This window comes from Raphanus sativus, chromosome 5 (assembly GCF_000801105.2).
Source record: "Raphanus sativus cultivar WK10039 chromosome 5, ASM80110v3, whole genome shotgun sequence".
Lineage (NCBI taxonomy): Eukaryota > Viridiplantae > Streptophyta > Magnoliopsida > Brassicales > Brassicaceae > Raphanus > Raphanus sativus.
The window spans coordinates 7544282-7570120 of NC_079515.1; the positions used below are offsets into that span (position 1 = coordinate 7544282).

At 37.7% G+C, this 25839-nt stretch overlaps 5 protein-coding genes and 1 long non-coding RNA gene across 10 annotated transcripts; all 6 read left to right on the forward strand.

Annotated features, from left to right (window-relative positions):
* The first annotated feature begins 239 nt into the window (after positions 1-239).
* LOC108858092 (uncharacterized) lies at positions 240-4241 on the forward strand. The gene is made up of 3 exons (XM_057010890.1): positions 240-642; positions 717-785; positions 2138-4241. Exon 3 carries the CDS (start codon positions 2742-2744, stop codon positions 4041-4043), a length of 1302 nt encoding a protein of 433 aa, XP_056866870.1. The 5' UTR covers positions 240-642; positions 717-785; positions 2138-2741; the 3' UTR covers positions 4044-4241.
* On the forward strand, positions 1228-2299 carry LOC108858090 (glutathione S-transferase T3-like). Its single transcript, XM_018632069.2, has 2 exons — positions 1228-1953; positions 2138-2299. Exons 1-2 carry the CDS (start codon positions 1228-1230, stop codon positions 2297-2299), a joined length of 888 nt encoding a protein of 295 aa, XP_018487571.2.
* Positions 4242-7557: 3316 nt separating the features above from the next.
* Positions 7558-9440, forward strand: LOC130512787 (uncharacterized). The gene is made up of 2 exons (XR_008946371.1): positions 7558-8931; positions 9001-9440. It is a non-coding gene; the product is annotated as an uncharacterized LOC130512787 (long non-coding RNA).
* A 5220-nt stretch (positions 9441-14660) lies between these two features.
* On the forward strand, positions 14661-20812 carry LOC108860781 (zinc finger protein BRUTUS). Its single transcript, XM_018634633.2, has 14 exons — positions 14661-15269; positions 15462-15671; positions 15782-15976; positions 16060-16424; positions 16604-16832; positions 16978-17146; positions 17248-18480; positions 18646-18817; positions 19101-19319; positions 19419-19556; positions 19679-19913; positions 20006-20065; positions 20170-20241; positions 20326-20812. The coding sequence occupies exons 1-14, from the start codon at positions 14940-14942 to the stop codon at positions 20467-20469; spliced, it is 3771 nt and encodes a 1256-aa protein (XP_018490135.2). The 5' UTR covers positions 14661-14939; the 3' UTR covers positions 20470-20812.
* A 1247-nt stretch (positions 20813-22059) lies between these two features.
* LOC108859586 (uncharacterized) lies at positions 22060-23180 on the forward strand. Of its 2 annotated transcripts, XM_057010208.1 has the most exons (3): positions 22060-22812; positions 22900-23003; positions 23119-23180. In XM_057010208.1, the coding sequence occupies exons 1-2, from the start codon at positions 22240-22242 to the stop codon at positions 22987-22989; spliced, it is 663 nt and encodes a 220-aa protein (XP_056866188.1). In that variant the 5' UTR covers positions 22060-22239; the 3' UTR covers positions 22990-23003; positions 23119-23180. The 2 variants fall into 2 exon arrangements, with proteins under 2 accessions (XP_056866188.1, XP_018488997.1); XM_018633495.2 differs by having other exon boundaries at positions 22061-22812; positions 22900-23180.
* Positions 23181-23443: 263 nt separating this feature from the next.
* LOC108859521 (uncharacterized) lies at positions 23444-25232 on the forward strand. Of its 4 annotated transcripts, none has more exons than XM_057010207.1 (2): positions 23444-23581; positions 23720-25232. In XM_057010207.1, exon 2 carries the CDS (start codon positions 24239-24241, stop codon positions 25064-25066), a length of 828 nt encoding a protein of 275 aa, XP_056866187.1. In that variant the 5' UTR covers positions 23444-23581; positions 23720-24238; the 3' UTR covers positions 25067-25232. The 4 variants fall into 4 exon arrangements, with proteins under 4 accessions (XP_056866187.1, XP_018488929.1, XP_018488930.1 ...); XM_018633427.2 differs by having other exon boundaries at positions 23479-24142; positions 24225-25232; XM_018633428.2 differs by having other exon boundaries at positions 23479-23898; positions 24225-25232.
* Positions 25233-25839: the final 607 nt, after the last annotated feature.

The window sequence follows — 25839 nt, forward strand, 5'->3', positions numbered from 1 at the left end:
ATATCGATTTAGGTTTTTTTTTCAATTCGATTTAGGGTTTGATTTCCAATTCGATTTGGGGGTTTTGGGTTACGGTTTTAAATTGGGTTCAAAATCGTCTAGAGAGGTTCGATTTATGGTTCGATTTATGGTTTGATTTCCATTTCGATTTTGTTTTATTTTTTCAATCTGATTTAGGGTTTGATATCCAATTTGAGATTTTTCTTTCGTTTTCTTCTACAGATGGAACCCGCAGACGAGATGAGAGACTCCAAGTTGCGATTGGAGCACATCAACATGCTCAGTTTCGTTGCGGATTCCCAATACGGCATTCCGAGAAGCTGTCCGTGTGGTGGGAGGATCATTGATGAGGTCAGGGGTAAGGAGGAGTACGACTCTCTTCCGGGGAAGCGCTTCTTCAGCTGCGCAAAGTACCAGGCAAGTATTTGTTATTTCTGTTGTTTCTGTTATTTCTTTGAGTTGATAAATGCACCATTGATGATTTTTGTTTCTGTTTTAAACAAGGCTGATGGGCTCCATTATCGTCAGCCTTGGGTCGCAGGTGTGCAAGAGGAGATACAACGACTGACTAGGCGTCTGGAGGAGGCGGAGCAGGTTATGAAAGTCGTCCCGGAGCTCAATCAACAGATTGATAGACTGGAGGTAGTGTTTCTTATTTTTTTTTTTCATACATTTTTAAAGTACAACTCTAATTTTGTTTTATGCGTTTGATCCAGGGAGAGGTTTATAACCTCACCGTGCAGGTAGCTCACCTGGAGAAGCTCTGCTTCGAATGAAAATCAAAGGTCAGACTCTGTTTCATAAATTTTTTTTTTTGTTACCGTGTGATTGATGAACTAGAACTACACTTAGTGTTGATTGATGAACTAGAACTGATAATGTTTTTTTTAGTTGTAACCGTGTGAATAATGAACTAGAAATTGTTGGTTGCTGTGATTTGAGTGTTGAACTAGAACTAGTTTTGAAGTCTGCTTGGTAGCTGCGATTTAAATGATGAAGTACAACTAGTCTTGAATATTGTCTTTAAGTAAACATTAACTTTGTGTTTGTGTGGTTGCTGTGATTTGATGCCTAATCAATGTTAAATAGCTGTTAGCATAGGAAAACATTTAATTTTGGTTGTTGGAGTGTTAGGAAACATATAATCAATGCCAAAACTAGTTTAAAAACACAAACACACAACTTAAAAATCACAAACAGAAACACAATTAGAAAACACAAACCAAAATGGGTCATTTTCCCTTCACCTCTGGCGGGTATGTCAACCTACTAGCTTCCCAAACCATTGAAAACACCCACGTAGAGTCTCCCCCCGTCCCTAAAGCTGCTGAAAGGAGGAAGTGGTCACCAAAAGAAGACATCGTGCTGATCAGTGCCTGGTTGAACACCAGCAAGGATCCGATTGTCAGCACAAACCAGAAAGGAGGAGCATTTTGGAAGAGAATACAAGAGTATTACAATGGTAGCCCACAACTCTCTGGCTTTGCGCCAAGAGAGTTAAATCAGTGTAAGCAGAGGTGGGGCAGATTGAACGAGCAAGTCTGCAGGTTTGTGGGCTGTCATGAGGCCGCTTTGAAGGAGCAAGCAAGTGGGCAGAACGAGAACGATGTCATGAAGGCTGCTCATGACATCTTCTTAAATGACTACGGCTCCAAGTTCGGCCTTGAACATGCATGGAGGGAACTTCGGTATGATCAGAAGTGGAAATCAAACTCCAAAGATGGTGCAAAGGAGAAAAGGAAGGAAGCTGCGGAGGTGGAACCTGAGTTCGAAGAGGTTAGGCCAGAAGGTGTTAAAGCAGCCAAACGCAAGAAGCGTGGCAATGAAGCTTTTGATCAGTTACAGACCATGCTAGGGGTCAAAGATGCCATCTCGAAACGGAGACTCCTTGAGCGTCTCCTTGCAAGAAAAGATCCACTTTCTGAAACAGAAATGGTTCTCAAAGACAAACTCGTTTCTGAATTGCTTTGACTGCTTGGTTGGTTTCTGTGTTCTGTTTTGCTTGCTTGTTTGGTTTCTGTTCTGTTTTGCTTGCTTGTTTGGATTATCTTGCTTGCTTATGTTATGAATTACATTATGTTTTCTTTTTGTGTTGTGTTCTGTTTTACTTGCTAATTTGTGGTGTTTTCTTTTGCAGGTTGTCACGGGTCTCAACTGCAAAAGCTGGCTTCTCTACTGGCTTCTCTACTGGCTTCTCTACTGGCTTCTGTACTGCCTTCTCTACTGCTTCCTTGTTTGCATGCTTCACGGGTTTAATGTAATTTGTTTTAATGGCTTCTCTACTGCTTCACGGGTTTAATGTAATGTAATGCTGCAGTCTTTTGTTTCTTTGCTTCACGGGTAACCAAAATGTACTATCTTTGCTTCTTGTTTCAGTCACGGGTTATGTAATCGAACTCTATAAATTATGCCTCTTTGCTTTACTTCTCTTGCAACTTGTCTTTCAATTAAATCACTTGTGTCATCACTCACTTGCATCTTCTTCTTCTCAATCCTCTATTTCTACTTGTTTCATTCTTTAAACTTGTCTATTTCAACTTCTTCTCTCAATTCTCTATTTCAACTTGTTTCATTCTATAAATTAAGTCATTTTCAACTTAATCAACAAATATTTCTCTAATTCTCAATTCTCTATTTCTCTATTTCTCAAATCTGTTTCTTTTCTATTTCTCTATTTCTCAACTTTTTTTCTTTTATATTTCTCCATTTCTCTACTCTTTTTCTTTTATATTTCTCAAAAAATGTCTTCCCCATCGTCTTACGAAGATGATGCCATAGATGATCAAATAGACAACACTTTTGAAGATATGTTCGACCAACAATTTGATCAAATGTACGACGCAATCGTTCATGGTGCAGCCAACAAGCAGAAGAAACGAGCTTATATCGAAAGAGAGCGGGAACAAGGACACAATCAACTGTGGAACGACTATTTCAGTGAGCATCCTACATACCCACCAGAAATATTTAGGCGGCGTTTTCGAATGACCAAACCATTGTTCCTTTCCATTGTCGATCGCCTAAGTAATGAAGTTCCATACTTTCAGCAAAGACGAAATGCTCACGGGAGGTACGGGCTATCTGCACTTCAAAAATGTACTGCAGCTATACGTATGCTCGCATATGGTCAAGCAGCAGATACATATGACGAATATCTCCGACTTGGTGAGAGTACTGCACTTTTATGTTTGGAAAAATTCAACGAGGGAATAATACAATTGTTTGGAGATGAGTATCTACGCAAACCTACAGCAGATGATCTTCAAAGATTACTCGATATTGGAGAGGTTCGCGGATTTCCAGGAATGATAGGAAGCATCGACTGTATGCATTGGGAGTGGAAAAACTGCCCAAGGTCTTGGAGAGGACAGTACGCACGAGGTCACGGAAAGCCGACAATTGTCTTAGAGGCTGTGGCATCACAGGATCTTTGGATATGGCACGCTTTTTTCGGTTTACCAGGTACCCTCAACGATATTAATGTTCTCCAACGGTCACAAGTTTTTTCTGACATTTTAGATGGTCGAGCTCCTAAAGTAAATTTCACGGTCAACGGCCACAATTATCGTATGGCGTACTACCTTACCGACGGAATCTATCCGAAATGGTCAACATTTATCCAATCCATCTCACTACCTCAAAGTCGTAAAGCCGAGCTTTTTGCTGAACATCAAGAATCCGCCAGAAAAGATGTCGAACGTGCTTTCGGAGTTTTGCAATCGAGGTTTGCAATAGTTAAAAACCCGGCTCTACTATGGGACAAGGAAAAAATTAGAAAGATTATGAGAACTTGTGTCATACTGCACAATATGATAGTACAGAACGAACGAAACACATATCATCTGTCTGATACATCTGAGTTCGAAACCGGAGAGTCAAGCAGAAGTTCACAGGTTGAAGTCTCGCAACCTACGACCACCCCTTCCACCTTCGTTAATAGGCTTGGCATTCGTAATCAAATTCGGAGTGAAAACAAACATGAACGTTTGAAAGCCGATTTAGTTGAAAATATATGGCAAAAATTTGGTAATCTAGATGAATAATCTTTGTATGAATTCTCATTGTAATAAATAAAAAATTTTATTAAATAATTTTTTAAAAAAATATTAAAAATATATTATTTTATTCTTAAGAACCTCATATTCAGGTTCACTAATGGAACCGCAACAAAATTACAGGTTCTTCACTATTCACGGTCCCACCAAAAAAATATTAAAAAATCTATGTGAACCCCAAAAGGGGGTTCAGTAATGGAGATGCTCTAACTCTCACAACTTTACAACAATATCAAACTGTTGCTGGCTCTCGACTTATCCATCCTGAACCTTAGAATATTTCCTCTAATCTTTTCCCCCAACAACCATATATTTCCTAACTATAACTACCGTACTTTCTAGTTTTTTTTTTAAATCCTAATTTTTTCATCAAGCTATATTCTTTAAAATCATGTCCCTTTTCTTGTAAACAAAACTCTTTTTATCATAATAAAAATAAACAACAATACAGAATCAGTGAATTAACGTAGATGAGAATTGATGGAGCCTCTCGCTTTCATGGACCTATTATGTTTTGTCGTTTTCAACAAGGCTAAAACTAAAGTTGAAGTTGAAGTGCGATTTGCAAAGTCATTTTGTTTTTCTCTCATAAGAGAGCAAATTGTTCACGCCTCCAGCTAGTATTTTTATGGGGACATACTAAACATATAGTTGACATATTTGTATAGAGGTTTACAGTGGTGGATCTTGATTTTTTTTAACCAGTCACTGAAAAATCTCTACCTCTAACTTGATGATCAAAATATTTTCCGTATCGTTTATCATCAGAAATCAATGTATTTTATTCAAAATGTTTTTATATAAAACTATAGATATTAAGTTTTTAGAAATAAAATCCTCATAAACACATTACTTACCAAAGTTGCTGAAAATGTAAAATATGCATGGAAATCAAGCGACCACAAACGATATGTTAACTGACAAACAAATAAATTAATTAGAACTAATATCCGTATTTTAGTTGTCACTACTACAAAAGCATGATGATATCCGTTCACAACTTTGTTTGCATTTGATTAGATGGAAATTATTTTAATTAAGCTTAGCAGAGATCGTAGCCACAATGTTTGCAAAACAGAACTTATCATGTATGTCTAACAGCTTGCAAAGTGGGATTATGTGTAGATAAGCAAAGAGAAATGTAGCTGTTGCATAGCCGTTTAAGTCTCCCACCACTTTGAGGATGTTTCAAAACACAATAAAAGAGTAGGATGTTATATATAATATCGTATATATATAGCTCTATATATATACAAAACATCCAGCAATTTTTTTTGTCAAATCTCACATGAAAATATATGTAATGAAGGCTCATAACCTGTAAGATATATATATTTGTAAATGTTATAGAAATGTACATGTTTATCAATGCCGTGCCTAGCCTCCAAGAGGCCTACGGCAAATAAAAGAAAAAAATAATTAATTACACAATTTTAGATAGATCCAAAATGTTAAATAAAACAGAAATTCAAGTTATAGTTAAATAATAGTTTATAAATGATTATAGATTGCTGATATTTTTGTGTTAAATCTTATGGAAACGAAATTATAAATTTAGAAAATAACACCAAAATCACATTTTCTATTAGTATACCAATGAAACTTATAAGAAATGGGAGCCTCAATTTTTTTTACAAAATCATGGAGTCTGGGGCAAATGTCTTAATTTTTATACTGTGTGCACGGCTCTGATGTTTATAGATGTTTAAACCATCTATTGCTTCAAGTCGATCCATTATTGGAGCCATAGATAAAAAAATAAAGATGGAGATTCCAATTTGAAAATACGGCATGGAACCGTTTCTAATATATATTTAAAGAGCTATTTGGGTGAATATACACAAACACAAAGATAATTAGGTTTCTATACACAAAAAAAGTTAATTAGCTATATGGACATATGATCGAAGAGAAGTTACTTTATTGTCCTCTCCACACTCTTCCTCTCTGCTTCATCTCCCTACTCCTCCTCCTCCTGGCGTCAACACCGTGACGGAGTATGAGCTCCGATCTCTACTCGAGTTCCGCAAAGGCATCTGCGACGAGGCCTCGAACCAACACATCTCATGCTCTGCTACGAGCAGCCTCACCGACCCCTCCACTTGCCCCGAGAACTGGCCTGGTATCTCCTGCGACCCGGAAACAGGTTCAATCGTCGCCATTAATCTCGACCGGCTCGGTTTATCAGGAGAACTCAAATTCAGCAAACTAACCAGTCTCACCTCCTTCTGCAACCTCACTCTCTCCGGAAAAAAACTTCTCGGGTCGGGCGTGCCTTCCCTCGGAACCATCTCGTCTCTCGAGAGACTAGATCTGTCGGATCACTACAAGAAAAAGACCTATAACCCGAGGACCACAATGCTCACATAATCGTCGGAATTGATGATCTCTGGTGACTTCCCGAGAAACATCAATCAGAGTTTGGTTCTCGGTTAAGTCATTGGAAAGTTTCTGGCAAAATCAGTTTCTCGGTACAATGTCGGTAATGATTATCGGAGCTTTGTTGGTACTTTCCGATATCAAAATCCCGATGATATTAATTATTACAAAATTGTCGGTTGTTTCAGATGAGATTCCGGGAATCTGTTGGCCGGCAACAGTAACACCGGAAAATAGATAGAACAAGTCATCGGAAGTAAATAAATATGATTAGAAAAAAAAATTAACAGAAACAACAAAAACGTTTTGATTTTATAGCGTTTTTACTAATATAGTGAAAGTATTTGAACATAATGGAAACATAAAGTGAAGATATTGCTTTAGTAAAGATGAATTTTATTGAATGATGTGAAACCATAAGACTCTGTTTTAGATATACAAAAACAGAGTACAGAAAACAGAGTATGGGAAAACCGGAGCTGAACCGCTTTGGTATTCTGGTGGTTTTACTTTCTCAGTCTCTTCTGGTGAATCTCCACCGACGATCTGAAACTTCCACCGTACGAATTTATCTAAATCACGACTAATTAATCCACCAGGAAAATTACATGAGAAGAACGTGCGATGGTATCATGACAGAATCACCCCAGAAATGATCTAGAAAGCCCATGCCATGGATAGAGCAAAGCCTAATTTTTCAAGAATCTGAAATTTCTGGGTGCAAGTTATGTTTTTTCACAGATGTGGCTTGGTTTAATATAATAAGATGTATCGAGAAACATGTTTATGGGGAGTTCATGATTGAACAAAAATTATAGCGTATATGGTTAGTTTTGGGTAAATGTCGAGACTAAACAGTAGACAAAAACAACTTTATCAATCACCTAAATAATCTTTATAACGTGTATATAGGATACAATTACTCTATATTTAACGTAGTAATAGTTTTGCATGATTATTCCAATGCATTGAAACATTGAAATTTTATTTGTTTTCCGACGTACGTCGATATTTTCTTTTTTTTTTCTTTCGTCAGAAAAAACGTCGTTATTTTCTTTAAAATATTGTAATTTATATTTTAGCGAAACTTTATGTAAATATCTAAAAGTAGAGTTGGGACATGTCTAGTGGAAATATGTTATTGCTCTCATCACATTTTAAAATTCTATCTTAGCAAAATATAATCTCATATGTCCATCTAGTTACGATTTTACGTGGATTGTGGTTGCTGGTAATGCGTGATACAATGATATCCACGTTACATGAAATGACTTGTCTTTGTTAGTGCAATCTGACTGTAAAAAAAATATTTCCCATTTTGATTATTTAGAGGAATATCGTGTTCAAGGGTAGAATAGAAAAAAACAACCATTTGTTATCTCAATAATCTTTTTTCTCATTCTTCCCTGCCTAACTCTCTCTCGCGTCCGATCGTAGTTTTGTGAAGCTCCGGCGTCCGACCGCGCGTCCGAGCGCGTGACGGCGCCGGAGGCGCCTCTCCTCTCCCGTCATCTTCGTCTGATCTTTGCTTCGCCATGGTCATGTCTCCCTCTTCGTTTTCTTCGCGGCTGTGTGTCGGGAGTCTCGTCGGTCTCGTCTCCGTACGCAAGGAGCTCCGGTCCGGCGCAGTTCTACTCGGTCATGGAGTCCGGAGGCGGTGGGTGGTGTGGGTTCCAGCGGCAGAGTCGGTTTTTTAGGGTTTTGCATCCGGCCTTTGTCGTTTGTAGGATTGGTGGCGCGTGGTGGGGAGCGGTGGTTTGGGCTCCAGATCCGGTCTGCGGTCGTGTGGCTGCTCCTGTCCGGTTTGTAGCTTGAGCGGTGGTGGTTTGTGGGGTTCTCGGCTCTTCTTGGCGTCTTGAAGCGCTGTGACCTTTTTCAGTCCTCACCTTGGAAGATTCGGAGGCTTAGTCTAGCTCGGTGCCGTGCTCAGCTGTCGACGCCGGCGTGTGTTGGTGTTAGCAGTGGTGGCGCGTGGAGTGATGTGGTGATGCGGTGTCGGTTGGAGTCGTCTATAACTTCACCGAGGCATTGTCACATCCTCTCTTCCAATTGCTCATCTCTGCCGTCTTCAGTTTCAGATCTTCGGAGAAGTTATGTCGACTTGATTTCCCCTTGTTTTCAGCTTTTGGTTCATTGTTCAGTTGTCCCGTTGTCACCGGTTCAGCTTTTAACAGCAGCTTGATACTTGTACTTCGGTTCTTGGAGTCGGCGTGAGGCGGGGTTTGGTGGTTCCAGCTGGTCATCTGGTTCCCACTTTCTCCTCGGTGACCCCTCACGGCTTTGCAGCACATCCCGATATAGAGGGTTCAGTTGAATCCTTGGTAGTGTTGTTTGCTATCTAATTGCAGGTTTGGAGCTTGCTCTGTTGCAGAAGATGTTGCCTTCCCGTACCCGTGTTTTTGCTTGCCGTAATAGACAGAGGTGATCGTGTGGTCCTCTTTGTAATATGCGGCCTTAGCGTTGTAGTGGAGTTTTCTTCAGGCGATTGGATCTTCTGGTAAGCTTTGGTCGTCTCATATCCGCTATTTCGTTTGTGCTTCATTGATAGTATAGATTGCAAAACTAGTAAGTTCATCGGAAACTAGCTACACCGGAAGCGATGTGAGGAGACCCCGGCAACCGAAGAAATGAGGTGAATCTCTCCTCCTCGCGGTTCTCGTTGAAGGCTGGCGATGCTCAGAAATGTAGGATTCTATTTAGTGGAATGCGCCGGGGACATGGGTTGAGCGAAACTAGATAGGAAATTTCAGATTTGGGTAATTTTGTTCGAACCGGTCTTGTAATCGAAACTATTATTCCCGTTTTCGGGTCGTTAATTTAAATTATATTAAAAAAAAAAGAGGGTAGAATAAAAGACAAAGAGAAATTCAAACGAGTCGACTTTGTAGTTTGTATTTATCTGACTAGGAACAATTAGTGACACAATGATGGTGTCGAGTCCGGATTGATATCGATACAAATCAAATCAGTGTTTAAGTATAATTCAAATTACGTTTCAAATAGTTTCTCATGACTCTTGAAAACTCGATACAAGTCAAAATTATAACATGAAACTTAATATGTATACTTTTCAGAAAAGCAAACTGGGAGATTTTACGATTTCAATCGAAATTGAGTTGTTATGCTATGAATGTTACATTAGCTTGTCAAATAGGTTGAGCACTTTCAGCTTCCCTACGCAAAGGATAAAATGACCTAATGCTTACAAATTAATAAATTTAAAACTAATGTTTTCTTAATTGTAACGATAACTAAGCTTTATAGATTTGCATAATAGTAATACCAGTGTTGTGAAATATGATCGTCTTTGTTTGAGAGCTACATCAATATATGCCTTTTGCTTTCAGTCTGCTTCTACTTGGCTAAGTCATGTGCTCGTCCAAGGAGCTGACAACGAGACAAGAAAGCTACATTGAGCCCTTTCACTATACTTGTTTCCTTTAAGAGGCTAATTTTTTGCCTCTCCTAAGGAAAAACAAACTAGTAATAAAGAAAAAGAAAGCTGCAACACAGTTACACAGGTCTGTGACAAAAAAAAACTGCAACTCAGGATTATGACTTTTCACATCTTGAACCCTTTTAGATGTCTAAACTTGAACTGTTTCAGCTTTTATCAAAAGCGACAAGTCGGAGGAATTCGTTGAGATTATTGAAGACAAGATTTTGAACACCCTCGGAGTTAATAATATTTTCTTTCAAATAATGTTCCTCTTAAAAAGGGATTCGATAAGATTCGAGCTTGGTAAATCTTAGAGATAAATGGTCGTCACCCCATTAACTGTGTAAGAACCCTAAGAGTATTTTCAATGGAGGATACCTAAAAATACATATATATATGTATATATATATATATATATAAATATTGTTATTTAATTATGAGTATTTCAATTTTATGAGAAATCTAACCAATTTTTTTAAAAGTAGATATTTTGGATTAAATTTTCCATAAAGTATACTTACATATGTATTTTGAGATACTCAAAGTGAAAACTCCATTGAGAATAATAAAACTAATTTTCTCTGGTACAGTAAGCAAAAATATATCAGAAACACGACAGCTACGAAAAAGTTAAACACAAAGTCTTTCTTTGTTAATTACACCTAAGGTATAATCTCCCCGGAAGCAAATGTGATTTGGTAGTAACAAAACTATATAAAGCCGAAAATACAAAGTTATATTTTCTCAACCAGAAAAAAATCATATAAAACAAGTTCTCAACAATGTTTTGCCACAAAATCAAAACAAAAACTATCACAGGGCGGATCTAGTTGCATGGAGGGTGTGGCAAGTGCCCCGTACTAACTTTATAATTTTTGTTTATAAACATAGTTTTGAGCATGTAAATCTAGCATATTTGGTTAAATTAGGTAAATGGTGCCACACACTCTCATGCTTGACCATATTTTTCTCATATCTTTTGTTTTATATATTTTGTTATCCTCATGGTTAATGTGTCTAGTTACTCTTTGTTCTCATATTTTAACTCTTGTTATCTTGTTCTCTTTTTTTTGTTCAACATTATTTCTTGTTCTCTTTAACTTTATTAAATTAGTTATTTCTACTAAATTTGTTCAGTTTTGTTGTGTAAATGTCAGTTTTTAATTTCAATTTTTTTTTATTTTGTACTTCCTCTTTTCTAAAATAACCATTTTAAATTTTATGTATATTTAAAACATATTTAAATATAATAATAAATACATTATTTCTGTGATAAATGAATAGTAATCCAATAAATACAATTATTTTCAGAGTTTATAATTTATCATTATTATCTTATATACAATATAATGTTTTGAAAATGTAAAATATATATTTTGAAATGTTTATTTAACAGAAAGATTATTTAATTATTAAAATATTTATTGTAAGCATACAGTATTTTATAATAATGCAAGAAAAACTGTAAAAATATTTTAGTTTAATTATACATATAAATATATTGTGCCCCATGTAAAATATTTTTCTAGATCCGCTCCCGATTACAAACTGTTTCAGAAACTGAGTCAGAAAGACATCGTTAAAATGTGATGTCATGCGTTAAAAGTGAAGATATAAGTATAAATTATATAATCATGGGCGTGTACACTGTTTTTTATTTAGTAGTTGCCTAAACAAAACTTCAGTTAAATTAGTAGTTGCCTAAACAAAACTTCAGTTAAAACCTTCCCTTACGTTCATGGATACTCATCATACCGAGCAATCAATTAATACCGTCCTTGAGCCACTGGATCGTGATTTCAGTTGACAACCTTCGTTTTATGTGACTGAACAAGCCATAACAGACTTGTTAATTACACAGCACATGCTCTTCCCAAAGCTCATGCGCAAATTTATACCGAACATTCTTTTCCTCGAAAGTAAAGGGTATAATGAAGAAAGGGAAGAAAACCTCGAGGGCCTCTGCATCTGTCTTTGTAGGCAAAATAGTTTTTTCTTGGTGAAAAATTAAAGAACAATATATATTTTATTTGCATATATTAAGTTATGGTATACTTGTTCTTAATTATTATTATTGTTTTTTTTTGATCAAAAAAAAATTATTATTATTGTTTTGAGAAAAATGTTCTGCAAGCATTTGAACTATATATTTTCGGGATTTTTGTTTTGGGCAATATTTATATGTAGATTATTGTTAAACCAAAGAACAGATGCAATCTTATTATGTATAATCAAATACTTCGCTTACTTCACACAAGTTATGATTGTAGATAATTTATAATCTCTTATAAATAATTACTAGATCTATAAACCCTTATAAATGACTACTTTTCTTCTTTTCACAACTTAACACATTATAGTTTTATAAAAGCTTTGCTTGAACAATTTCCTAAGACAGAATTTTGCCTTTACAATGGTGTGTAGTTCATGGATGTCAATTTTGAGGATACAACTATTATACAACACACGTATACAAAACATTATAGCAAACTATATTCTGATTTTTCCTTCAAAAATTTGTTACAGGGTAAAAAAGACTGAATACAATTGATTCTCAGTTATCTTCTCTCTTCTTGTATGGCACTTGATCGTTTTATATATTGATTCAAGTGGTGTCTTTAATCGACCCATGCATTAACTCAAACGGTACCTTTTAATGAACGCATATATTGACTCATAACTGACATGTGTTGTCCGAATTGCTTCCTTTAATTAGTTAAATCCAACAATTATCACCTATTAGATTAGTGGAAAGTTTGATTATATGATAAACTACCACATTTTCGATTATATGGTAAATCAAACTCGTACGGGACTGAAATTTTGAGATTGTTTTATGAAAAAGATTTAAACGATAAGATATATAGAATTGTGATAACTGATAAGCGACGTGGTATGAGGATGTGTACTGCAAAGGAAAAGACGAAAACAATGGATAGACATTATCCTTTGACGAGAAAAGGAAGAAAGGAAGAAACGATGAACGAAAAGAGAATGATGGATCATAAAAGCCAACCCATTGCATTATACAACACTTGCACGATGATACTTATAATTCCACATAATTAGGAACAAAAACCAACTAAATACTATTAAAAAAATATAAATTAGTTCGTATAAAACTTTTAAACTATATACTCGCTCTAATCATTCAGCCGCATGATCACAATCATGGGTTTGTATGCACTCTGGTAGATGCCTCATTCATGCATTAGTTGTAGAATAATAAAAACAATCTATAACTATGATTATATTTAAAGAACACTATATGTGATTGAGTTTACAAAAAAAAAAAAACTATATGTGATTATTCAACTCTTGTAGATGCATCTATGATTATGATCCTTTAGGATTTAAAGTAAACTTTAGATGATTAAATATATAGTATATTTTTATAATTTCTCTAGGTGCGTAAAGGTCACCACCGTACAGAATTACGTGGAATAACGTTGAAATGCATACATAGTTTTACTTTGACTAACCTCTTTTTTTTGTTACTTAAAAGTCAAGAACGGCGTGTTGTGAATTTGTTCTACTTATAAAGTAATTAAGTTGTTGTGAAATCAGGGGAAAGAATATTGAATATACATTAATAAAATGGTCCCATGATAAATGTTTGTGTTTTTCTTATATGCTTGAAGAACAAATAAAAGGGAATGTGTTGTGGAGAAGAGAGCGCGAGTGGAACTTGTTGCTACCTAATTGTCGCCACACTTCCCACACGTCCCCTCTTGTGTCTACTTTTCACCACTTAATCCTTTCTCTTTGTAACCCTCTTTTCACCTTCACCAAATCACCATTTATTGACTATTTAAAATATTATTGCAAGTGATCCTATTATTAAGGCATACAAATTAATTCACCAAAATCTAGCAAACAAAGACCATCCTTAATGGTATAAGTGGAAGGATATAGCTTAGGTGTAAAAGATTAATAAAATAATGTAAAAAGTAAAGTTTAATAATAATCAATAGTAGGATAAGTGGGAGAACCTAACCAAAATGATTCTTGTATAAAACCCAAAATATATATCTTTCATCACTTATTCAATTTTTTCCTTTTATTATAATGCTCTAAGATGCATTGAAATATGCTGATAAAGATGCTCTAGAGCACATGCAACTCAAATATAAAAAGGATGTTCAAACCTTTGTTAGTTGCATTATACACTAACTAATTAAAGCAAAACCGCTAAGCAATAGTTTAATCAGTTGTTGAAGAAGCTATGTGGCTCCTTTAGATTACGAATGGGTGCTCACCACAACCATCCCTCTGTCATTCCTCAATATTTAAAACAAGTTTGGAACAAATTACGAATCTTTGTTAACTGGATTAGTACTAATATTCTATAAAACTTTCAAAACCAAATTCATCTTTTCTTGTGGAATGCTTATTCAAAAGCTAAAACCTCAAACATTATCAAATTTATTTGATATTATAATCAAAAAGAGGTCGACACTGACAAAGCCTAATCAAACTCCATATAAGCACCGTAAAATACCTATTCTGCCCCTCATCTTCATCAATAACATAAGAAAGTCCCTTTTCTCACGGAGAACCAGCGTCCATGTCTCGCGGACCATTAGCATTCGTAGGTAAGCAGTACGCTCGCACGCGTCGAGATACAACCAGTCACGTGCCAAGCTGGGGTGGTTACATCAGCATCCAACGTGGCGATGGTAATGGCCACGTGCTACAAAACCTTGTATATAGAAACAGACCCACCCAATCCCCAAGCTCCTCTTTTCATTATTTAAATTTCGTTTCATTTGTATGAAAACTTTCAAAGGTCGTCGTATATAAACAGTTTAAAAAGTATTTTTATTTTCCAGATTAGTCCATAATTAAAAAAAAAAAAGAAAGCAAAATCAAAAACGATATTCATCAGACAACACCTCGACCTTTCCTTCTCATCGTCTCCGTTGAACAACACCACACACACAAAAAGAAAAAAAAAACAGATAATTCGCGAGCTCAGATTTGAAAAAAAAAAATCGACGGCTGTGGAAAGGGAAGTGGAATTGAGTGGCGGAGATTGTTTGAAACGGAATAAACCTCGTCGGAAAATGGCGACGCCGTTACCGGATTTCGAAACGGCGAGAGGTGGCGGAGGAGGAGGAGGAGGAGTAGCCGCGTCTTCTTCTTCTTCTTCTTCTTCAACCACGGTCCTCACGAGCACTACTACTAATACGTTCACGGAGGGGGACGGGGAAGAGATTTCTCCGATCCTGATTTTCCTCTTCTTTCACAAGGCGGTGTGCAGTGAGCTCGAATCGCTTCATAGGCTGGCGCTAGAGTTCGCCACTGGTCATCACCACGTTGATCTCCGTCTCCTCCGTGAACGGTACCGGTTCCTTAGATCCATCTATAAGCATCACTGCAATGCCGAGGACGAGGTAGCTCCCTGGAAACATTCGAAAATCACAATTGTGCTTTGATTTTTACATTTATGCTCGGAATTGGTTTTATTATTTTCTTGATTTGTGATTAGTGCTTTGAAGATATTGAAATGTTATTTGCAGCTTATGTTTATTTATTAATTGAGGAGAAGATGTTGAACGTTGTATATATATTATCTGTGGATGTAGGTGATCTTTTCAGCTCTTGACATACGCGTGAAGAACGTAGCGCAGACGTATTCTCTTGAACACAAAGGTGAAAGCACACTCTTCGATCATCTTTTTGAGCTGCTTAATTCCGCCACCGAGATCGATGAGAGTTATCGGAGGGAGTTGGCTAGCAGTACTGGAGCACTTCAGACCTCTGTTAGCCAGCACTTGGCTAAAGAACAGAAACAGGTTTACGTTTTTGTTTGTTTCTTCCTTCACAGCAAAGACGTTGTTTCTCTGTTAATAAAGCACTGGCCTTTATTAAAAATTATTGTGTTTTTTTTAAAACTTGCCGACAGGTGTTCCCGTTACTTATTGAGAAATTTAAGCACGAGGAGCAAGCTTACATAGTCTGGAGGTTTCTCTGCAGCATTCCTGTGAATATGCTTGCCGTGTTTCTTCCGTGGCTTGCTTCTTCCATTACGATTGATGAATCCAAGGAGATGCAGATGTGCTTGAGCAAGATTGTTCCTGGCGAGAAGCTCCTTCAGCAGGTAAGTTTTGATATAAGACCCGACTTTAGAAGTTGTTGAAAAAACTTTTGGAGTTGTTGTTTGATATTTTCTCCTTGTTGTAGGTTATTTTCACCTGGTTGGGAGGGAAAAACGATACTGTGGCTTCACGTGGTGTAGAAGATTCTTCCTTCCAGTGTTGTCTAGATTCTTCTAGCAGCATGCTTCCCTGCAAAACGAGTAGAGCACAGTGCCCATGTGAGGGATCCAAGGCCGGGAAGAGAAAGTACCCAGAGCTTACCGAGTTTGAAGCTCCCGATGCTCCTATGCACCCAATTGATGAGATCAAAATTTGGCACAAGTCAATCAACAAGGAGATGAAGGAAATAGCCGACGAGGCTAGGAAAATTCAGCTGTCTGGAGATTTTTCGGATTTATCTGCATTTGATGAACGCTTGCAATATATTGCTGAAGTATGCATCTTCCACAGGTATTTGTTGCATCTTTTTATATACATTTTTGCAAGCGGATCTTGCAAAAATTTGCATGTGGATCTTGTTCATCTTTCCTAGCTCATGCTTAACCACGTTTCTGCATGAGGTCGTTATCATTATAAATAGAGTTCTCTTAGGTTTTCTGAGATGGTACACTATTATTTTGTTGTTGCAGTCTCGCAGAGGACAAGATCATATTTCCTGCAGTAGATGGGGAGTTTTCATTTTCCGAGGAGCACGATGAAGAAGAAAACCAGTTCAACGAGTTTCGATGTTTAATTGAAAAAATCAAAAGTGCTGGAGCGTCTTCTACTTCTGCTGCTGAATTTTACACCAAGCTGTGCTCACATGCGGATCAAATAATGGAAACCATTCAAAGGCACTTCCACAACGAGGAAATTCAGGTGGACTTTTCCCCTAAGTGTTGTGACATATACTCTTGTTAACAAGTGAAACTATGGAAGTTCGGCATAAGATCAGTTGATACCATAGGCTATGAAGATCCAAGATGCCAATTTAGGATGTCAGCTAATTTCACAATATTTGCAGGTGCTACCTCTTGCACGAAAGAACTTCAGCTGTAAAAGACAACAAGAGCTTCTCTACCAAAGCCTGTGCATAATGCCCCTAAGATTAATTGAACGTGTTTTGCCATGGTTGACTGCATCTTTAACAGAAGATGAAGCTAAGAATTTTCTGAAGAACTTGCAAGCTGGAGGTATAATCTACTGTTTTCATTCTTGATGAAACTTTATCTTTTTAAAATATTATTAGCGACTCACGATCCTGCACAACTACATGGTTTCGTTGTTGCTTCAGCACCTAAATCGGATGCTGCTCTCGTTACTCTTTTCTCTGGTTGGGCATGCAAAGGACGCAAAGCGGGGGAATGCTTGTCTCCAAAGGGGAATGGTTTATGTCCTGCTAAATTACTAAGCAACATTGAAGAAGTCTACCTTCAGTCATGTAATGCTTGTGTGTCTGTGCCATGCCCGAGTAGGAGTATAAAAGCGTGTTGCCAGCATCAGGATAAAAGGCCAGCTAAGCGAACTGCTGTGTCGACTGGTGGAAAAAATGCTACCCCTCACTCGTCAGAAGTCTCAAATGGGTGCAAGCCATCTGGAAATGGTAGGTCATGCTGTGTTCCGGATCTCGGAGTTAACAGTGATTGTCTGGGACTTGGTTCCCTTCCAGCAGCCAAAGCTATGCGATCTTGTTCGCTAAACTCTGCTGCGCCCGCTCTTAATTCTAGCCTCTTTGGTTGGGAAATGGATAGCAACAGCTTTGAAACTGGACACGCCGAGCGGCCAGTTGCTACAATATTCAAGTTTCACAAGGCTATTAGCAAAGATCTGGAGTTTCTTGATGTTGAATCTGGAAAGCTCATTGATTGCGATGAAACGTTTATTCGTCAGTTCATAGGTCGATTTCACCTACTCTGGGGTTTCTACAAGGCTCATAGTAATGCGGAAGATGATATCTTATTTCCAGCTTTGGAATCGAAAGAGACGCTTCACAATGTCAGTCATTCTTACACGCTCGACCATAAACACGAGGAGAAGTTGTTTGGAGATATTTACAGTGTTCTTAGTGAACTCTCAGTTCTTCATGAGAAGATACAGAGTGATTCTATGATGGGGGACGTAAATCAAACTGACACTGTTCAGGCTGATATTGATAGCGGTGACTGCAAGAAGAAGTACAACGAACTGGCTACAAAGCTACAAGGGATGTGCAAATCCATTAAGATCACACTGGATCAACATATATTCTTGGAGGAACTGGAGCTCTGGCCTCTATTTGACAAACACTTCTCCGTTCAAGAGCAAGACAAGATTGTGGGTCGTATAATCGGGACAACGGGTGCTGAAGTTCTTCAATCCATGTTACCATGGGTGACTTCCGCACTTTCTGAAGATGAGCAAAATAGAATGATGGATACATGGAAGCAGGCAACCAAGAACACGATGTTCGATGAATGGCTCAATGAATGCTGGAAAGGATCACCCGGCTCATCCTCAATGGAAAGAGCCAAACCTAGTCTACACAGAGGTAAAAGCAATTGCCTAACTAATTTTGACCTACTTAACATCTAGTTGGTTTTATGTAGACCTTAGAATGTTTGTGCTCTGGACTTCATAACTCATACTTTGGTTGCCTTTGTAGTTTCTCTCTACGAAGCTTGGTTTGCTTAAGTCAAGTTTGTTTTTCATATAGATAATGATCATCAAGAAGTCTTGGACCAAACTGGTCAACTTTTTAAGCCGGGTTGGAAAGATATTTTCCGCATGAATCAGAACGAACTGGAGGCTGAAATCAGGAAGGTTTATCAGGACACAACACTCGATCCAAGGAGAAAAGATTATCTAGTACAAAATTGGAGAACTAGGTATGTTTTCTAAAAACTATTTCCCTGCATATATCCGTTATTCCACATTTTCATGCATGCCTAACTTGAAAACAAAAGAACTTGATAAGTAGAGCCCCAATTCGATAAGTACAAAACTCCTCTGTATTACTTGAAAACAAAAAACTTGCAAAGTGGTATAGTAAATATTAATATATGTGTATATCCTCATTGAACAACCTTCTGAACGATTGCGAATCTATACTCGTTCACATCCGCTCATGTAACATTCATTTTAAAATTCGATCACTTGTACTTTTAACAGTCGATGGATAGCGGCTCAGCAAAAGTTACCCAAGGAAACAGAAACTGCGTTAAACGGTGACGTTGCACTTGGATGTTTCCCGACTTTTCGAGATCCCGAGGAGCAGATATATGGATGCGAGCACTACAAGCGCAACTGCAAGCTTCGTGCGGCTTGTTGTGGTCAGTTGTTCACTTGTAGGTTTTGCCACGACAAAGTAAGCGACCACTCCATGGATAGGTAAAGATCTTATATTAATCTCCCCTAGTTAAATACAAACGCTTTCTTTTGTTTTTTCGCTCTCGGTGATATGATTTTTACATGTCGAACACTTGACAGAAAATTGGTGACGGAAATGCTCTGCATGCGGTGCCTCAAGGTGCAACCTTGTGGCCCCATTTGCACAACGCCTTCATGCGAAGGATTCCCAATGGCAAAGCACTATTGCAGCATTTGCAAACTTTTCGATGATGAAAGGTAAGCAAAAGCTAACAGTTTGATCCATATAATAACCAACTGCGACATTTGCGTTTGTTAAAAAAAAAAATCAAACTTGAGCAGATATTCTAACCTTTTTAGAAACTATTATATTCTTTCAGAGCTGTTTACCACTGTCCATTCTGCAACCTTTGCCGGGTCGGTGAGGGACTAGGAATCGATTATTTTCATTGCATGACATGTAACTGTTGCCTGGGGATGAAGTTGGTAAACCACAAGTGCCTCGAGAAAAGCCTCGAGACAAATTGCCCCATATGCTGTGAATTTCTTTTCACATCGAGTGAAGCAGTCAGAGCCTTACCATGTGGTCACTACATGCACTCAGCTTGCTTCCAGGTTTGCACATCTTTTTTTTTCCTCATTAAGCGTTGGTTTACTTTGTGTCGCCTTATATCAAAACACTTTGCTGTTTCTGTGGTCTCTTTCAGGCTTACACTTGCAGCCACTACACATGTCCAATCTGTGGAAAATCATTAGGAGATATGGCGGTAAGTTAATCCCTTTCCCTCAGAGCATAGTCTCTTAAATCACATCATTGCAAGTACCACTCACTTGACTAATTCTTTTTTCGTTTCTTTCTTAAACTCTCTAGGTTTATTTCGGTATGCTTGATGCACTGTTAGCTGCAGAAGAACTTCCAGAAGAATACAAAGATCGCTGTCAGGTGAGGAACACTAAAACTGCTACTTTTTTTTTAAATGCTAATTCATTACGATGACATACTCTCACAAACACACAAATGTTTCAGGACATTTTATGTAATGACTGTGAACGCAAAGGAACGACACGGTTCCATTGGTTGTACCATAAATGCGGCACCTGCGGTTCTTACAACACCCGTGTGATCAGATCAGAAACAACAACCCTCCCAGACTGCTCAACCTCATCCTGAAAACAATGTGAGAGGGTTTTCACTTTTCTTTATTTGGTTGGTTTCACTTTCTGTTTCGCACAACGATGTGGTGAAGAAGGTTTCTTATAACAAAAAAGGCCCGTTGATAGTATTTTTATTTGTATAGTCTTTTGAGATGTTAAAGATTTTTTTTGAAGAGTCTTATATTAGGTTACCGCTATACACATTTTGGCTTTTGGGCTAAAGCTCTCTTGTTTATGGAACATCCCATATCGTGCCCTCCTGTCTTCACATCTGTTATTTGTTTTCCTTGCATAAGCTGAGACTTTCTTTGAAGGGTGTAAATATTTGCATTTTTATTGTAAGAAAACTTTTTTCTCCCTTTATTTTATAGCATAAGTGATCTGTTACAAAATCTCAAATTATGATGTCCCAGAACATTCGCATAAGCTTCACGGCCTCTATATGGTATATAGAGTTGTGAAACTCTACAATTCTTATACGCAACCAATCCTTGGATTTCAACTATTCTGATGACAATACAATTTCAAACGCACCAGTCATTCCAACAAATGATAACTCGGCCTTCCTAGCAACCACAAAAGGGGCAATACATATAGTATGCTTTGGACCATTCATGTTTTCCCAGCGTCTAAGAGAACACAACTCTTTGTCTAGTAACTTCGAGTCTTTCTCTAACCCATCCGACAGAATGGATTTTGATTTTATTTACAAAAGTTGGATCACACTATAGTACCATGTTCTCAGCTTTGAAGATAAACCTAAACTTGTCAAACCTAACATCAAAGCAAAGTACCACATAAACACTTGGAGGCCTATTGGCCAAGTATTGATGATACAAATAGCCATGGATTTTCATCTCATGATCTGTTCAGCCCCATTGACCAAACTTAATAATAAAAAAAGATCATTGATGCATATCCCATCACTTGCTCGATAAATGGGGGCATGCAACCATGGTTCATTTTCAATGAAAGTTTCGTAGTCCCTAGTCTTAGAATCTGATGCTCCATAGAAGTCTCTTTTCCATAGACCGTCGAGGTCATGAATTTATTTATTTTTGCCTTAATTGGTAAGAAAACTTGGCAGAATTTAATCTCACTTCTGGATTTGTGATTACAAGAACGTTGAATGTTAATAAATGACACACGTCCTAATTTTGAATTTTAATCTACATTTACTGAAAATGGGGTATGTATTTTACTATTTTATAGTACTCTCTGTTTAATAATATGAGTAGTTTTGGTTTAAAAAAAATATAAATAGTTTTAAACATTTCACTGTAATTTTATATTTATTAAATAGTATAGGACCAATTAAATTATTTTTTATAATTGGTTAGAATTATATTATTTAACTAGTAACCAATTTTTTTACTATTAGTATTTAAACTAAAACTGATTATTTTTTTAATATTGGTGTTTTTTTAAAAATAATCTGTTTTGTAATAAAGAAAGCTGATTTTAGCCGGGTCGGAAGAAGAAGAACAAACGATCGTCGAGTACAACGTTACAATCGCGTCTCTATTTTCCTTCTCTCTCTTTCTCTGAATATTTCGAACCAAAAAAAAAAAGGTAAAAATTGTTGAGCAATAAATAAATATTTAACACAACAAAACGAAAACGAAAACCAGAAAAGAAAAAAAAAACACGAAAACTTTGAACTTTGCTTCCAAAGGAAAGCTCTCTCACCAAAACCGCAAAGAAAGGAGGAGAGACAGACGACGAAACGAAAGGAATCTTCTTTTCACACAGCTTCAATCAATCAATTCAAATCCATTCAATTTCAATGGAGTTGCCACCTCCGCCTCCACCTCCACCGCCGGAGAGATCGAAACGCCTACACAACTTCACCTTACCTTACCTCCGATGGGGTCAGCAGAGATTCCTCAGGTGCGTCAAGCTACCTTCTTCCTCCTCCTCCTCTCCTTCTCCCGATCGCGCCATTCACGGATCTCCCGCTCCTCTTCCCGGAGGAGAGTCAGCTCAACAACAACCAAAGGTCTCTGCTTTGGGGAATAATGGAGGAGTAGATGCAGCAGCAGCTCGGCCGTGGAATCTGAGGACGAGGAGAGCCGCTTGTAACGAGCCTGGTGGAGGAGGAGACGAGACCACGACGACAACGAGGATCATCACCACCACCACCACCACACATGAAACTGGCGTCGTCGTGAAGAGAGGAGGTAGTGGTAGTAGTAATCAAGAAGGAGGAGGTGGAGATCCATCGTCGCAGCAGAAACAAGTGAAATTCTGTGTTGCGTTGTTGAGAGAAGAGATCGAAGAGGATTTCACAGCCTTGATTGGTAAAAAGCCTCCTCGTCGACCCAAGAAGCGTCCCAGACTTGTTCAGAAGCAAATGAATGTATAAATCAAAACCTCCCTCCCTCATCTCTCTCATCTCTCTGTGTTCTTAGCTTTTGTTGCTTTAACGGTTTTGTTTCATTTGCAGACTCTTTTTCCCGGTTTGTGGTTAGCGGAAGAAGTAACGATAGGCTCTTACGACGTCCCTGAGGCTGCTCCTGCTCCTGCTGATACATGATTGATTCAAAAGAGGTCTGATTCCTTTTGCTTTCTGCCCCCCAAGAACATTCTTCTTCTTTGTGTATCAATCTTTGTTTGTATTTTTTCTGTTTTTTTGAATCTTTTTTTTTCTGTTGTAAAAAAAAAGGAAGCAAAAAGAATTGTAGCAATGTGCCCCCCAAGTTTTAGTGAATGAAGCCATTTTTACTACTTTGGTTTCTTAACATTCTTCTTCTATTTGTAAAAGAGAGAGAGAGAGAGACAACTGGTGTTCTTTTTTTTTCTCATTACCAAAAGCTAATTGTAATCTCCAGCTGTTTCTTTATTTTGTTAAATCAATAATGCAGATCTCTGCAACTTTCCTTACATCCTTTTTTTTCCATTTAGTATATATTTTTATTTGTCTCTACTATTAGCAGCTTGGGAGTAAATTCATTGATATTAAGGTTATTATGCAATTAAAAAAAATATCTGATCTTGCTTAGATTGAGCATGTTTGGGTCAATAAACTCTGCTGAGCAACAATTGTCTCTGCTGTTAGATATTTTGACAGCTTTGTAGGTTTCAGACTACAACATGTCAAAGGTTTCAGACAGCTTCCTTTCACTCGGGTAAGTTGACTTACAAACAATTGTATTTTGTTGCAAGACACTTGCTCCTTTCCTACAATTAGGTTTTGCATAGTGATTATACACCTGATAATGATACGAAACATCTTCAGAAACCTTCTTGTTCTTGCATGTTGACAGTCATACTGCAAGTTACCAATCGGTTCCATAGAGTATCCAAAACTAGCTCGCCTTTAGAAGCATGATCAGGCTGTTAAGATATATCGTAAAAAGTCTTCAAGGTGGCTTACGTTATTAGTCTTCAGCTTAGGAGAACAGAGGAGAAAGAAATAATAAACTGTACTTTTGGACCAAGTAAGGTACTTATTCAACCCTTGACATAGTTGCTGTTGCTCAAAAAAAAAGACATAATGTTTGTATTTGTTTTCTCCAGTCTCTTGCAGTAGTGGCACGCCACATCCATTATTTTAATAGAAGTTTTCAACCTCTATTAACATAAGACTTAAGATCTTTAATCTCTTAAATTTTTCAAAAACGTTATGATCTTCAAAAACAAAAAGTCTCTGAGCAGAGTTTTTTCATTTTTCCTTTCCTCCAAGCAAGGTGAGTTTTCAATCTTCCCTGCATTGCATTTTCTCTGTTTCTCATTGATTCTCACTAAAACGTTACCGTTTGTTAACTGCAGCATAACGGACCATCATGATCTTTGCGGAGTCAAGTCACCAGCGGATATCCTTCGCGAATGATCTAGGCCAATCAGATAAAGCACTTACGATTGAACAACATCAACAACAACCATCAGGGCTGGTTCGAAGAGACACAACACTTTTAGATTCAGATTTCGAGTTCCACACTTCAAGAAACTTTGATCCTGAAGATTCCTCACCTGCTGATGAGATCTTCGCTGATGGGATGATCCTTCCTTTCCAAGTAACTACTGCATCCACCATTCCAAAACGTCGTTACAAGTACGAGCTCCCTCCTATCATCCCTGCTCCCTCCTCCTCTCTTATTCCTCCTCAGCCATTGCCATCACCTCAACAGTCGAGAAAATACTGCCAGAAGGAAACACCAGGAATCGGAAACGGTCGCGCAGATATGGTCTCGGAGGCAGAGAAGTCATCATCAAAGTCGTTTTGGAGCTTCACGAGAAGCTCGAGCCTAAACTGCGATATAAAGAAGAGTCTGATATGCTCCTTTCCTCGTTTGACAAGAAGCATTTCCACAGGATCAGTGATGAATTCGAAGAGGGCAATGCTTAGAGACATTGACAAGCGTAGCTCGCTGAGACATGGAGGAGCCCCACGTCCAGGACCAGATCATTCATCTCATTTGTCCTCTTCTTCTTGTCCTCCCTCTTCCTGCTGCAGCTCGTATCAGTTCAGGCCGCAAAAGCACACCGGCGGCGGCAGCAGCAGCAGCAGAGGAGGAAGCTTTCGGGTTACTCCTGTGATAGGTGGTCCATCTCCGTTTGGGTTAGGATCTATCTTACGACTTTCCAAAGAGAAGAAGACCAAGAACAAGTAATGTGTTGTTTTTTTCTTTTGATCTCAAAAGTAGGATCCTCTCTCATTGTTTTATTTGTTTTTGTGTCACGCATGAGATTCTGCATGCAAACAATGTCCCAAGTAGATACACATTTATTTACCATTATCAGTTGTCATTTACTTATAAGTGATAACTGGCGAGGTTCCCTTTTGTGTAAGCAGAGAGATAGTCTAGTTCTAGGTATTGGAACCGTCTTGGGAGTTTGTAACAAGGGAAAGACATATCGCCTGAACTGCTCAGCTTATGGAACAAGAATGAACTCTGTTTTGTTCACGAAAAACAGGGAGCCCTGTCCATTGATGTGATGATGCCTAGAGATAAAGGACTAAAGAAAATTTCAGGTTGAAACTTGTAACAAAACATCCATTCAACCAGGACTGCATTGAACTATAATACTCCATTAATTAGATATTAGCTTCTCCTTGCAACATAAAATCATAATGTTAAATTGCAAAAACCATGAATACAAAATTTATCAAATCAGCTTTCCGTAGGAATATTGATCCCAGAACTCATCAAACATACAACTAAACAAGTACTGTGTATATGACTCAACATACAGTTCTTTTTTCATGTACCATCACATGTATAAAGTATAATAGTTTTTGTCAAGGGAACATTACTGAAAATGTATATGACGCACCTGACCTACATAATTCACTTAATAAGGACGTATGAATTTTTTTTTTTTTGAGAAACAACGTATGCATATTCTGGTTTATATGACATATGATTCAAGTCTATGATTCATT